This window comes from Aythya marila (genome assembly GCF_965140915.1).
Source record: "Aythya marila genome assembly, chromosome: 2".
Lineage (NCBI taxonomy): Eukaryota > Metazoa > Chordata > Aves > Anseriformes > Anatidae > Aythya > Aythya marila.
In genome coordinates, this window is record NC_139043.1 from 129441458 (window position 1) to 129456336 (window position 14879).

General features: G+C 38.0%; 1 protein-coding gene across 2 annotated transcripts; it reads left to right on the forward strand.

The window, feature by feature from the left end:
* The first annotated feature begins 366 nt into the window (after positions 1-366).
* On the forward strand, positions 367-14194 carry LOC309874900 (carbonic anhydrase 3-like). 2 transcript variants are annotated; one of them, XM_082753644.1, is made up of 8 exons: positions 367-467; positions 900-1097; positions 6820-6938; positions 7742-7834; positions 8762-8827; positions 9014-9169; positions 13083-13214; positions 14049-14194. In XM_082753644.1, exons 1-7 carry the CDS (start codon positions 422-424, stop codon positions 13200-13202), a joined length of 798 nt encoding a protein of 265 aa, XP_082609770.1. In that variant the 5' UTR covers positions 367-421; the 3' UTR covers positions 13203-13214; positions 14049-14194. The 2 variants fall into 2 exon arrangements, with proteins under 2 accessions (XP_082609770.1, XP_082609769.1); XM_082753643.1 differs by lacking the exon at positions 14049-14194 and having other exon boundaries at positions 13083-14025.
* Positions 14195-14879: the final 685 nt, after the last annotated feature.

Sequence of the window (14879 nt, forward strand, 5' to 3'; positions counted from 1 at the left end):
AGCCCTGAGACTGCTTCACACATTTCCACACCCCACTCAGAGCTGGGGCAGACAGCAGCAGCCCTGTCCCCTCAGCAGCCCTTCCCAGCACCGCCCCGTTGTGCTCCAGCCCCTGTGCCCCATCCAGGATGGCCGAAGACCCCCAGCCTCCATCCCCTAGGTGCTCGCCACACATCGGGGCCACCCCACAGAGCGTACCCCCGCCGCCATCCCCCCGTGCAGCCTAAATGCGGGGCGGCCCCTGACGGCGGGGTGGCGGCGGGCCGTACCGGGGAGCACGGTTCTCCCCGCCCCGGGGCCCCGCGGTCCCTCTCGGCGGGGACGGGCATGGAGCTGGCGGCAGGGTATAAAAAGCAGCTGTCAGGGCCGGCTGCCGTCCTGCCAGAGCCGCCGGGAGAGGCTAGGGCGAGGCAGAGGCACCATGATCAACCCCAACTACTACCCGTGGGGCTACGACAGCGACAACGGTGAGCACCGGCACCGGCTTTGCTCTGCAGTGGGGTGCCCGGGGCCGAGGCTAGGTGTGCCATCTGGGTCACCATCTGGGGGTACCCCGTCCTGTTTCTAGCCACTGCCTGGCTTTGAGCACACACCTTTCATCTCCTCCCCCGGTGTGTTGTCAGGCACCCGCTACATAAGATCTGGGGGGTGCTGTGTGGGTTTGGGTTCAGCTGAAGAATGTGTGGTGTGTAATATCCCAGCTGGAATGATCTAATTGTTTGTTACACAGCTCTTGACAGGCCGTGACTAACAGCCAGGTGATTAGTAACCCACTTGCTAATACATTTTATTTATGTTCCATAGCACAGCAAAGACAAACTTGCAATTGTTGTGAAACAAGTGCAATTCATACCTAGCTGGAAAAGGTTTTCATGATATTTCTCTGTATTTTTTTCTAGGACCAGACCAGTGGCACAAAAATTACCCTATTGCCAAAGGACGCCATCAGTCACCTATTGAAATCAATAACAAAGAAGTGCATTATGATCGCTCCCTTCTGCCATGGTTTGCTAGTTACGACCCCGGTGCAGCGAAGACCATCCTCAATAATGGGAAAACCTGCAGAATTGTGTTTGATGACTCTTTCGATAGATCAGGTTAGTTACGTTTTTACCTTGAGCTGTTATGGTATGTTAACGAATAGTTCTCAACCTGTGTGAAAGACAGAGTGCTCTGAATGCTCATGGCTGTAAGGAGGTCTTTATGTAGCGCCTGCATGGCACATACAGGATGCTGTGACTCCAGTGCCCCTCACAACTGGTGGGAAAGGCCTGTGGCTACTTTTAAAGTCCATGGGTTAAATCCTAGGGAATGGAGAAAACTGCAGATAAGCTTGTTGCGGCATGAATTAAGGTGAAGGGTAAATTTCTGTACTTGCCACAGTGCTGTTGTGTTGCTTTCCAGGGGCCCATGCAGTCTAGGCTTTGTCTATGAGGACTGAAATCCATTTGGGGCTGTTTGACATGCCCAGCAGAACATCTGTAACTATGTATATGGCTGAAGTCACAATACTGGAAAACTGTACCCATGTAATGTTTGATAAATGAAGTACTGAATCAGATATCACCACTAAGTCACTTTATTTAATCACTTAATCACTTTGACATTCATAAAATTTTGTCTTAATGAGGATGAGAAATTCCAGTATTTCAGTTTCAATGTCCAAAATATTTTAATGCCCAGAATCTTTTATCTCATCACTCACAGTTAATACAAGAAGTAATATGGTACATTCATAATGCAGAGCTTTTAAGAATTAGTGGGGCTATGTATTTTGAAAAGATGTGTCTGTTCTGTTCAACAGGTGCTAGAAGTATTTAGTTTGCGTTGGCATAACCATTGAAGTTTCATGTTGACAATGTTGGCTATATTTCAAAGAAAAACATCCCATTAAAGTATGAAATGGCATTAGTACTAAGATAAAAGAGAAAAATCAAATGCATACCTCACTCTATTCTTATATCAAGGTCAACAGAATTGTGTTATTATTTATAGCACATGAAATGGTAAGAAAAGGAAAAAGAAATGTCAATTTCAGTAAAGTATTAAAAAGTCAATCTTCTATAGTGAACAGACTAATTTAACTACAGTATAAGCTTCATTACAATATAACTAGGATTGACTGCTGTAATTACTATGCAGAATTTTGTTTATAGGTTTGTTGGTCATAAATACCTACATGCACTACTTTAATTTAGATTAATTGACTTGGGTTTCATGAAAACTGAGTATCAAAATATGTGTAATGTACTAGGTAGTACACTATCAAAACTCACAGATTACTACATCATCAAGAGGTTGATTACCTTTCTAGCAAAGTGGTAATATTTAGTGTTATTTATATAAAAATATTATTCTTAGTGTCAGATAGCATTATACATAAGTAAAGACAGGTAGCTGTGGCATATGGGAAGACCTCCATGACCATTTCTTACTTTTTTTTTCTTTACCATCTCTTTTATTTGTTGAACAGCATCAGGTATATCAATGAGTTATATATCTTGCATTAATGTCAGTTATTGTTATAATTACTGAGATTGTACCTGGATACTCCCCATGATGCACAGCAATATATAACACAGATGCAGAACTGTGGCTACAAAGAGAAGAAAGGTTTGGAACTTTCTGAAATTTTTTCAGATAAATTGCACAGTATCTGTTATGTTCTGATCTCAGAAATAAAAAGTGACTCACTGGAAAAAAAAAAAAAAAAAGTAGGTGTACTTCTCAACTCTTTGAAGGCAAGAAACATTCAGTGTTTATTGTTATGTCTTTTTTGTTATACCATTGTCTGTTGAGTATGTGGGTGGTGTTCCTTCTCTAATATAATGCTAATTGCAGGACAAATTCCACTGTGCATACTCCTACTGACTTGAGCAAGTTTGAAACTTCTTGGATACATATAGTGACTTATTTTGTGTGTAAAGAAACCACTTGCTGCATAATATATATAACAGCAATAACATCAAAATGAAGCTTTTATTCCTTTGGAACAAAACCATTCTATCTACCCATATATTTATCTATCACTTTATCTGAATTATTTCTGAGTTAGCCAGAAAACTAAAGCCTTTTTTTCTTTTCCTAAATTTTTCAGTTAGAGTGGTCATACTTGTATCTGTAGTTACATCTAGGTTTTTAATAGTGGTACATGAAATAGACGTAAACATTCCCTAATTGATTAGTAGATTGCAAAAATGATAAAAACAAATTACTATGCACCTCTCTCAGAGTTTTACTTCCATCGTGTCTTCTCTGCCAGAAAGGCTTTGCATATTCATCTTTTGGACAGTCTCTTAAACTCAAATTATTGTAGAGAAGTTTCTGGGAGTAGTACAATCTAATGTAATTCACATTTTATGTTGTAAAGGGGCCTGTTGCTGTTATCTTTGGAGCTACTCTAATACAAGCAATTGGAGAGTTTATCTCCAGCTATTTATAAGTTATGCAGTACCTCAGTGCAGGCACGCTTTTTTATAAGGCTACCCTGATGCTTTTTTTCAGAATCTCTTGATTTCTTATCAAAGGAATGTGTCCTTTTGGGAGTAGATGATGAAAAAAGAAGTTAAGCAGATGATTACTGTAAACAGTGAGAACTTTTGCTTATAGGTCTGTTAATAGCACGACAAGTACTTGTGGGCACCATTTCCTGGAGTACCACCTTGTGGGAAACCTCATTTATCTTTGCAGATGAGATTTTGATAATCAGCTTCTGGTGAATAAACAATTAGTACAAAGCCCAGTCACTTTAATTAGAACTGGGGAAGTCTGTCCATAGACCCTCTAGTTTTGGTTGATTTTGGTAGATATCTAGTTTTGGTAGATTTGGTTGAATAACTGCAAAAAGTTACTTAACATTTTGTGTACAGACTTCACGTTGGAAGAAGTTGGTGGGTGTTACAGTAATACCACAGCTAAATCCCCGTGCTTGTGTACCCCAGTAGCTATGCTGCCTACCACTATACTTCATGGTTATACTGCATATTGCTAAAGGCAGCAAAGTTAAATTCTTCCTTCAGTTCTTAGCACATTTATCATTTGTGGTGTCTGCAGGAAGGTATTGAGTGTAAATGAGCAATGCAGAACATGGGTCCAAGGGATTTAGGAGCTGAATTTCTATAAACTTTGGACTTCCATGCTATTGTTGGAGGTACAAATGCTTGGACAGTCAAGGGCCTTCTGAGGCTATGGTTATGAAGTGGGTTGTCAGCTTTCTGCCCCTGGAGACCGGGATGCCAGCCCTACCTGAGATTACAAGAATGTGGGAGCTCAGTGAGAGCAGGCTCTGATCTAGAGGCACGGAGCTGGAATGGGGGTGTTGCATTCAGGTGAAGGTCTCTGGCAGACTGTCTTTTTCCCTGTCTGTCCCCTGACGAGCACAAAGTTGACATACAAACAAGAGCAATTCTTTTGCATATCTATTCACTGCTTACTCAAGGAAAATTTCAGTGAGAACTGTGGAAGTGTGTTCAGAAAGCTTTTAGCAAACACATTTGACCCCTGCAATTAGCAAGTGTGTTTAAGTACTGAGATCCTATTTGAGCAGAGGATTTTATAATGGCTAAAATTTATCACTGGCATTACAAAGCTGTAGTTTCTACACTGTCACATTCTGTTACAAAGCAGCATATATGCTGTTACAAAGCATAACAAAGGTGATGCGTCTTTTTCAGTTGTTGAGCAGTAATACCTTACTAATTTAATTTCACTGTGCTTTACCAGTTCATTTTATGGATGCAGCAGCATGCAAGGATCGTAAATCTTGTAGGAGCAGTTAGTTCTTCTTGTGTTTATAAACACAACTCACTTCATGACTCTGGTGCTCCCTGTGTTTTTCCACTTGACTTTCACGGTATGCTTTCACAGCCAGCAGGAAAGACAGTTGTGTTCACATAACTCCACCAGTTTTACTTTAGCAAGACACAGAATTTGAGCAAGTTCTTCAGACTGACACAACATTTTTGTTAGTATTTTGCAGTGCCTGGTAGCAGGCACTGCTGAGGGTCAGTGTGCAAGCCTAGATAAAAAGAGCAGTAGGACAAGAGTTTGCAATGATAAGAGCCCTCTAGCCACTAAAAAGTGCTGAATTCTCTTCTCCCTTGCCTTCCTGGGCTGGTGGTACGCTCTCCCTGCAGTTAGGCCCTGTTATTTTGAGGGAGTCCCATAATTTCTACTTACTCTCATTTCATATATTTCTATTTTTTATACTGCACACTTGCAATTAAATTTAAATAAATAAATAATATTTAAAAAAAAAAAAAAAAAAAAAAAAAAAAAAAAAAAAACTTTTGTCCATTGGGAGATGTTGGTTTAGAGGCATCTTAATCTTTGCATCATTCTATCTGCTGAAAGTTTGCAAAGCAAAACCCACTGCCTATTTATAGATGAGTGAAGCACGAATATGTTGGCATGAGGTGATGCAGAGCTTCACCTAATGCCCGATTGTCTGCTGATGGCCCATCTGTGGAAATAATGACACGTTTTTACCTTAAACTGGATTATTTGGTCTTACAGATCTATTTTAATGGAGAATTGATGGTTTTGTCAGCTACTACTCTTACTGTGTCTGCACCAGCTGTGGTACTGAATGACTGTGGGAACAAGTAAAAGGCATTTGAAAGTAACAGCTTGCTCTTAATATTCATTAAAGAACGTTCTTGATGTCTTTAGTACTTTGTTTCTTGAGGTGATCAGGGATTTCATTCTTTATCTTTTCAGATTTAAGGATATTTTTCTTTAATGTACAGAAACCTGTTCCTGGGAACTGCTGAATGGCTTATAGGAATGCATATTAACTTCTATCTCCAAAAAAAGAAGTGAATGAGAATTCAAGATTGATTAGTATTTGGTGAATGTTGAGAAGTTCTTCCCTTTTTATTGTGAGCTCCTTTCAAATACACTGCCTTCATCTGCTGTGTAAAAATGCTAAGATTATCTAGAGTGCAGGCTATTGCTTGTCACAGGCTGAACTTCTGTAGGAAGATGGTTTGCATTCTTAGTGATTGCTTTTCTGGCTCATTTGCTCCCCTCTTCCACAGCCAGAGGGAGCAGCCATTACAGCAGCAGAAGCAGCATCAGTATATTTGTAGCTTTTTAAACAAAGAAGTCATCGTCTGCTGTAGCAGATAAAATCTGTAGAATTTTGCAGGAATTTCTTTAACACCTAGCATTTCAGTAGCTGATCTTAGTCATAGCTATTTTTTTGTGCTTTCATATAGGTAAATATTAAATTTAGGTGTCTCATATGGGTTTTTTAAATATAGGCCTAGCCAGTGGAGATGGAGTCACACTGAATCAATGGATTCTGCAGAACAATTCAGGTCACCGTCTGCTGCGTGCCTACTTAAGGCAAGCAGAATTACTTCAGAGGCTTGACTGTTCTGATTAGGGGCTTAATTCAGTTACCCAAACATAGGTATCTCATGCCATTTTTCATGACCTAATGTAAATCACCTTGCCTCCAGATACAGCTTTACAAATGTACAGTTTTCCTACAGATTCTGTACCATATTTGCCAGCCCTGTGTAGATAGGCATAGCTCAGATGCTCACATTTATGTAAATTAATTAAAACAGTGGTCTCAATTGACTATTATGGAAGCCAGGCATGCATTTTCAGCTGTCTGTAAGTAGATGTAGCTGAAAACAGTTGCCTGAAGTGCTCTTGCAGATATCCAAGAGGTATGCAGTTCTCTGAGAACGTAGGAGCTCTGTACGGTAACTGTTTGTTAGTATTTTAAATGTATATATATTTCTTAACAGAAAAATAAATAAAAATAAAATACCTGAGTCTAATGCTGATGCAGATTATCAATTGCAGTGTTGAGAGGTGGGCCACTTCCAGGAGTCTACAGGCTGCGTCAACTTCACTTTCATTGGGGTTCGTCTGATGACCATGGCTCTGAACATGTTGTGAATGGAGTGAGATATGCAGGAGAGGTAAGACTCACTGCTTTTTACTTTAAAATACGTTATAAAGTAGGATTTTCATTTCTGTTCAGTGGGACAAGAACTGTCATTTGTCAGCATTTCAAATAGTCCAATTATCTTTAACTATCTGTGGCATTTTCTTCTACAGATTCTTATAAATGTGAATTGTGCTAAAGTAATTCTTACCCCATAAGAAAAGAAAAATTGTGTATGTGAAATAAAAGTTTCCATGTTTTTAAGACACTGTGGCTTGAAAAACAGGACATCAAGACTGAATTACTGAGAAGCAATGGAAACTTACTAAAACACTTTTCTGAAAATATAGTATTATGGCTGAAGTGACACAGAAATGAGAAGGAATGCCTTACATTAATTTTCTGCCTTTAAGATGGTAAGGGAAGATGAGGAGTGTAGATTAATAATATACAGAACATACATTTTTATAAGTTCTTTACTAGATTTACTGTATTTTGAAAACTAAATGGTAATGAATCACATATTGGTAGATCACTTCTGAATTGTGTGTGTTCTGCCTGCTGATTTAAACATCTTGTCTATGTTCTTCAGCTTTAGGATGAAACTTCTTTTAACACTGAGATGTTTGTAGTTCATTTTAAAACAAAATAGTAGTCTAAATTGTAATATGACTTGTATAATTTGTGTATGAATTGACATCTAATTTTTTTGAAGGCCTAATCCTCATTCTTTGTGGCCCCAAACTTTCTCATATACATGAAGAACTCTAAATTCAGCCTCTAATAGTTTGCAGTTCAGTAATGGATCTCTTTATATTTGTTTCTCCTTGTTTCCAGCTACATTTGTTACACTGGAATCCAAAATATAGTAATTACCTTGATGCTGTGAGAAGAACAGATGGTATAGCTGTTTTGGCCATTTTTTTGCAAGTAAGTAGAAGCACATATTCCTTCTCTGTACTCCTACTGTACACATTTCTATTCTTGCAGGGTTAAAGAAACAAAAACTTCTGAGTTTTTTTTCTTCTGTATTTTCTATGGATTATACCACAGTGAAGGGCTTGACTTTCAGTAATGCATGCTTTTCAAGTTACAGAGCGTGAGTCATGGTATTTCCAATGGCATTCAATATTCCACACGCTTGTCCCAGTGGCTATAGTGTCACCATGTGGCTGTTGGAAACTGTAAATTCATATGCATTTTTCCCTTCTTTAGGGACACAATGTCAATAGTAGCCCTTGGACCAATAGCAATCAGTTGTTTTTTGTGCTAGTCATGGACTGATTTCAGGGACAGATACGTCTCCTAAGCTTTTCATGAGCTTTCTACTAGGCAAAATGGACTTATCCTTTTTAAAAATCCTTTTTTGGGGCATGCAGTCTTAGCCTGAAATACCAGCCTTTGTTATCTCTTGTTTAATTAATATTCACCAGAGATAGATGGACATCTGTGTTGAGATCAGCAATTGCAAACAATAGATCTGACCATGAAGTCTTGACTTTAAACTAGAATTAAACTTTTTCCAAAGTCTGTACTTGAGTCTGGAGAGTTGGATGTCTTTCTCAGGCTAAAATTCACTGTCAATAGGAATAACTGTGTTGTGTAATTACCTGTGATGCAGGGTTTCTGTACTGGTGTGATTTCCTCATTTGGATCGTAATACCTGTTAGAGTACAAAGAGAAGGTTGAGAAGGTACAGATGAAATACGTATCTTACTTAGCTGGTAGGAGTGACAGGTTGGGTTGTTGCATTATAATTTTATAGTTAATATATGTTTGGATGCACATATTAAAAATACCAGAAGGAAGAAAACTGATCAGCAGAACTCTGGTTTGCTCATGCTTTCTTCCTTACAGGTAGGGAAAACTCCTAAACCAGAGATGAAGAGAATTCTTGAAGAAATAAATGCCATCAAAACAAAGGTAACAATGTTTTCTGTTTGGTTTGTGGGTCTTTTTGTTTGTTTTTAATAGGAAGATTGCTGGGAATTCTCAGGACAAAAAACATCAAGAGGCATGACTATAGTTTTCAAATTCTATGCCAGAGCTAAATCTTCACTTAATCTTAACTAGAGCTGTTGAAAATGTTGTTTGCTTTTTTGTTTTAAGGGGAAAGAAGCTCCTTTTCCAAACTTCGATCCTTCAATTCTTTTCCCTAAGTCTCATGACTACTGGACATACCATGGTTCTTTCACTACTCCACCTTGTGAAGAGTGCATCACTTGGATTATACTTAGAGAGCCTATCATAGTCAGCTCAGACCAGGTAAACTTCAATTAGATAATATTTTACACACTTCTTTTTAGTTACAAGTAGTAAACTGATCTTATCTTTTGATAATGAAATGCTTACTGCTTTCTGTGAGAAATTGCTTGATTAAAAAGAAAGTAAAGAACTGGATGCCTTAGAAACTATCTTGGGAATCCATAGGGAACCTGCAAAAATCTTCAAAAGACTGCAGTCTACAACCTAATATATGCAATCAACCTATTAGACCCATCTCCTTATCTATCTCTGTATGACTTCTGCATTATCATTCTCCAATTGTTATTCCTCTACTGGGAACAACTGATTGTTTCCCAGCCCATGTCAGAAAGGTTGTTCAACTCAGCAGCCATCAGAGAGACCTTTATAAATCAATAAAGTCAGAACACAGTGTAGATGGTAAGAGTTTATAGCTGCTTGGGGCAGAACTGATAGCAAGCAGTAGTTACTATTTATGAGAGTTCTTGCTCTCATGGGCAAGAGATCCCTTGTGGCATCAGCTAAAGAAAAGAGGTAATTCTCTTTTTGTTCTTGTCTCTGTGTTCTCATGGTATTAACTCTTGCTAGTAGTTAAGGAAGGATCTAGACGTGGCTCATACACAGAACCCAAAACCCTGCATTATCCCAGACCCACTGTAGGAAAGCTGTAACCATTAACTTGTGTTCTTCAGCCATTTAAATCAGAACATTAAAGCATTTGGCTGAAGGTTATTGTTGGGTTTGCACCAACAACTTTGATTATGCAGGATTTTTCCAATCATTTGTATTCTCTCAAGCTTCCTTAGGTAAAGCGTTTATTGTTTTTCATGATGTTTGAGGGCAATCACTGGAAAAATTATGAAATAAAGCTGCTGTGAAAAAGTGACCATCTGCAATGAAATGCTGTGGGTCAGTCTAATAATAAACAGGTACCATAAATATGTTGCACTGAATGAAGCCAGAGTCCACAGATCTCATCTAATGCAGCTTGGCATTTCCATCTTTTTGAACATTTTACTTTTCAAAAGTGTCTTATGGTATGCTTTTCTTAAAAAACATATTTTATCAGAATATAAATCTGCTAGGTTTGTTGATTCTCTCATGTACCCAAGAAAGTTATGGAAGTGTTATGTTACCTGCTTGATACCCTTGTCTGTATCTTTACAAACAGGAGAAGCATCAGATAACTATAATTTCACATTAACCTGAAAGCCTTCTCTGGTCATTTACTATGAAGAGGTATTTCTTGTTAATGTTCATTCTCCCCAGTCCCATTTATAGAAATTTGAATGCCCTCTTTCATCACCTTTCAGCCAGTGCCTAATACCACACAAGTCAGTTTTCTCATCTGAGATTATTCCTCTATTTAGCAGACTGCAGTGATATGATATCACCAATTTCAAGACTCCACAGTGAGAAAATGAACATTAATCAAGTGACTGACATGTTAAGTAGGTGTTATATATGGACACATAACTTGTCATCTTAGGTCGTCAGGGTGATAAGGCATTTCATTGTATTCATTGATATCCATGTATCACAAAATAAAATCTGTTTGCTACTACTTTGCATTTATGTGGCTCTTTATCTTTCAAATAATAGAACTCAGGTATGATGTGAACCTTAGCTGGCAAGAGGTGAAATATGGTAATGTATTCAAATAACTTACAGCTTAATTCTCACAGTTTATGGATTTGATCTGCCTCCTGTTTCTCTGCCCATCCAAAAATTAAAATATATGGGATACTCTGAAGCTGGTACTTGTGTGAAAAATACAAATAGGCTCTGGCTGGTTTCTACAAAATAAATCTACTTAGAGATTTATATTAGAGAATATCAACTACAAATTTTTTTAGGGAAGGTATAGTCATTACTGAGCATCTCTGATTTAAAATGTATTTTGCAAGGAATATCCAATCACATCATTGATCCAACTTTGGGTTATAGTCTGTATTTGGGTTATAGTCTGTATTTGGGTTTATAGTTTTTTTTCAGCTTACCTGAAGTTAGCGAGTCTTGGGAGACATACGGGCAGATCTCTAACTGACCCTACTGCAAAAAAATGGAGCATTTAAGGTAAAAAGGAAGTTTTGACATAGAGATGGGACATCGTCCCTTTCCTGAGATAACTCTTTTGAGGCAGAATTAGTACTGTATGTGAAGTGCTGTATGCAAGTGCAATAGAAAAACTTCACTTACTCCAGAGTATCTGCAGTCTAAATAATGTATTCATAGGAAAGGATCATGTTACTAATTATTTCTGATCCTAGAAGGTGTATTACCATTGCAGCCCTGTTAATGGTGCTTATCTGAAGTGCATATGCATTTGGATCACTTGGATGCTTTTGCAGCCAGATGGTAGTAGCATATTAGCCACAAGGATAAGTGCAGGCACTGGTAATCAGTACTCTGTAGGAAAAATCAATTCACCAGAAATCCCCGTGAGATGTAGAGAGGGTGGCCTAGCTGCTCAGGTTACATTTAATGAAAAGATAGGAACTTAACTGTGGAATTCCTCTATCCAATTACAGACTAATTTTTTTCACCTTTATGTAGTTATAGCCTGGATATATGTAATGATGGTTTTGTTTGTTGTTTTTTTTGTTTGTTTGTTTGTTTTAACTCAGTGTAGGTGTCTTCCACAAAGCAAAAAGCATCAGTCTCTTCTCTAACAGTACTTTTTCAACATTACCAAAACTGATGAACTATTTTTATCTCTCACAGTTCTCATCTGAAATTGTTCTTCATCTGAAATCTGGAACTCAGTTTCAGATGAATAATCCAGCTGATGCATATTATGCTGATTGTAAATGTGACCCTCACATATCATTTGTCAGACAAACTGAGATAGTTGGCTTTGCTGTGCCACATGGTGAAGAGCAGCATTGAGATGCGTGAGCTAGCTCAATCCATAAACTGGAATGAGTGTAGTCACTGTGAACACAGTTTTTACAGTCCAGACAGAAGTTCTGCTTCCACTGTGCTTGAACTCAGTACTCTAGAAGCTAGGTTCATCAGAGTACTGAAGCCAGTTATGAGCCAATTTGATGTGTGCCATGCATGAGGTTACATTTTTAAGTGTATGCACAGAAAAATGTATGCAATCCTCTTCACAGTAAGCCATTCAGAACGTGAAATGTCAAGTGTCTGAATCACAGCTGATATGCTTCCTATTTAATGTCATGCACGGCAGTGGCAACAAATGAATATAATCTATCTTTGAGTGGGTGTGTGTTTTGCTTCCTTTGAAAATCTGAAAGTTGTAGAGGAAGACCATTATACAATTTTGAAGAGCATGGGCAAAATTTTTACAGCATCCCTCAACAGGAATAGACCTTGATTTAAAACATGAGCAAAAAAAAGTGAAGCTGCAGACACTATTTACAAACCATCTGAAAACTTGACCAAGTCATCATCCAGGTTTATATTCCTGTCACTAGTAATTTTTTTCTGTGTTACTGCAGCAGAATTTATCCTCTGCTACAGACCCACCACAGAAGTGAACAATTAGTTTAGAATTTAGTTTAAAATTTAGCCTTAACACCTTTCAGTTCCAGTGGCTGCTTAACAATCAGATCTTAAGGCAGGATTAGAGTAGAAGCTTATTAGGACAGGCTGCTCTATTCACATATTCCAAGAACTTCCTATTTCTGTAGCTGTACACAGTTCTGTAGACAATACGTAAGTGATGGTACTAAACTTCTCACAATTCTGTTCACGTTGTTTTGTCTCTTGACTATTTCTAAGAATATTAGTGCTAGGAAAAGAAGGTGAGTACAGTTCTTGTGATGGGGTGAAGGACATCCTCACAACTTTGAATGAGGTTTTCTCCCTAGCTTCTGGGGCTGGGTGAGCCTCCTTGGTTTAACTCTTGAGCTGTGGATTTGTTCCCAAGGGATTTCCGTCATGACACTTCGATATTGCTCTCCTGCAGATGGCGAAGCTCCGTAGCTTATCCAAGAATGCTGAGAATGAACCTGATCTCCCCCTGGTTGATAACTGGCGCCCGACTCAGCCTCGGTATTTCAGGATGGTGAGCGCATCGTTCCTTTAGGACCTGGTTCAGGTTGGTTGTTCCCAAGCGAGATGACCTCTAGAACTAGAAGATGGTCTTGTTTTGGGTCATTTGTTGCATTTAGATGGAACTCCAGCTGTATGTTTGGAGACTGAAACCTTGAGTTGTAAAAAGGGAATTTTACTTTCGGAGGGCAAAATTTACATAGGAAAATCCTATCGTTAAACTGGAAATAGAGAATCTGTTTGCCTCTTCATTACTGCTTTAGAATTAGCTTTTGTTATTAATATGAAGGACAAAAGAAGATGCTACTAACAACTATAAAAGCATTTCCTATTGCTCACGTGTCCCTTGGTGCTTGTCTTGCTACAAACTAAAGATACTGCAGTTGTTTTCAGCATAAAACCATATTTTTCAATAATTGTTTTCAGATTAAGCATATTCTGCTCTGAGCTGCACCAGTTTTGCACATTAATAAATGAGATCGCTCTTTTTGTATTTGATATTCACATAAAATATGAAAGGATAGAAAATTGTTTCATTACCATTGATAGCAAAATCAGCAATTAACTTCTTAAAGCAAAGCACAGGTGTAACAGGACAGTTAGAGGTCTATTCTGCAAATAGCATTTGCTGAATTATACTTAGTTAAAACTATGGAATCAGGGAAGAGTTGTTTGTATTTGTGTCACAACTGGTTGTCCATATTAAAAGACTAATTTGCATGTTAATGTTGTAGCAATCAGTGACATGGATTTTGAGGACTTTATCTTAGTATCCTAAATATATGGTTTTTCATGTATGCGATTAGCTTTTTGTGTTAAAAGGATATTAAGATAGCAAGAGTTATTTTTTTTAGTGTTTTTTTTTTTTTTCTTTTTTTAGGCAAATTCTCTGTTCATGTGCAAATATATTGATTCTGCTATCAATGAGATTTGTGCATAAATATCTGAAACCACAGTTTGAGTCTTCTAATCAAAAAGCAGTTGACCAGGGTGTCCTTGTCTTTTGTTTTGGAATCAAAAACAATGAAGCAGGATTGTAAGCGTATACTTGAAATAAAAGTATCTCTGCGTTAAGAAATGCAACATTAATAAATACATTTACTTAAGAATTTTTGTTTTGTATGTTTTTATTTTCAATTTTTTTCCAGTTTTCCATACAAAAATAATAATTCTATGGAAATACTTGTCAATATCCTCTGTAATATGCCTTCATGGAAATTAAGGATGGATGGTATCTTTTTCAGATGTTTCTTTGAACCACAAGAGTACTGATACTGTTTTATGTGACCGCAAGGAAATAGCATCTTAAATGTGCTACATGCTTAAGAGATCTACAGCAATTCTTTTAGTGAGATTACACAATGACTTTCATGTAATATCATATGAATCAACCAACCCCTTCACAAGCTGATTGTACAACAGAGAAGTTCAATGTGTATTTAAAACTGTTAATCTGAAAGGGAATTAAGATTCAGCTCCAGGAATAAAAATTATCTACTGCTGTGTCATGAATAGATTCTTAGCTGACACATTCTAGGGCAGGAGGATGTTGCTGAGCTTCTTGATGGGGATACGCATCCTGTCTCCAGATTCCTCACTGTGAAAATTTCTGGACCATGTCCTCACTTCTGTTTCTTTCTTCAAACAGGTAGTGTGTTGGTTGGGAAATTTAGCTTAGTCATTCTTAGCTTTTTTCCAACTAATTTTCCAA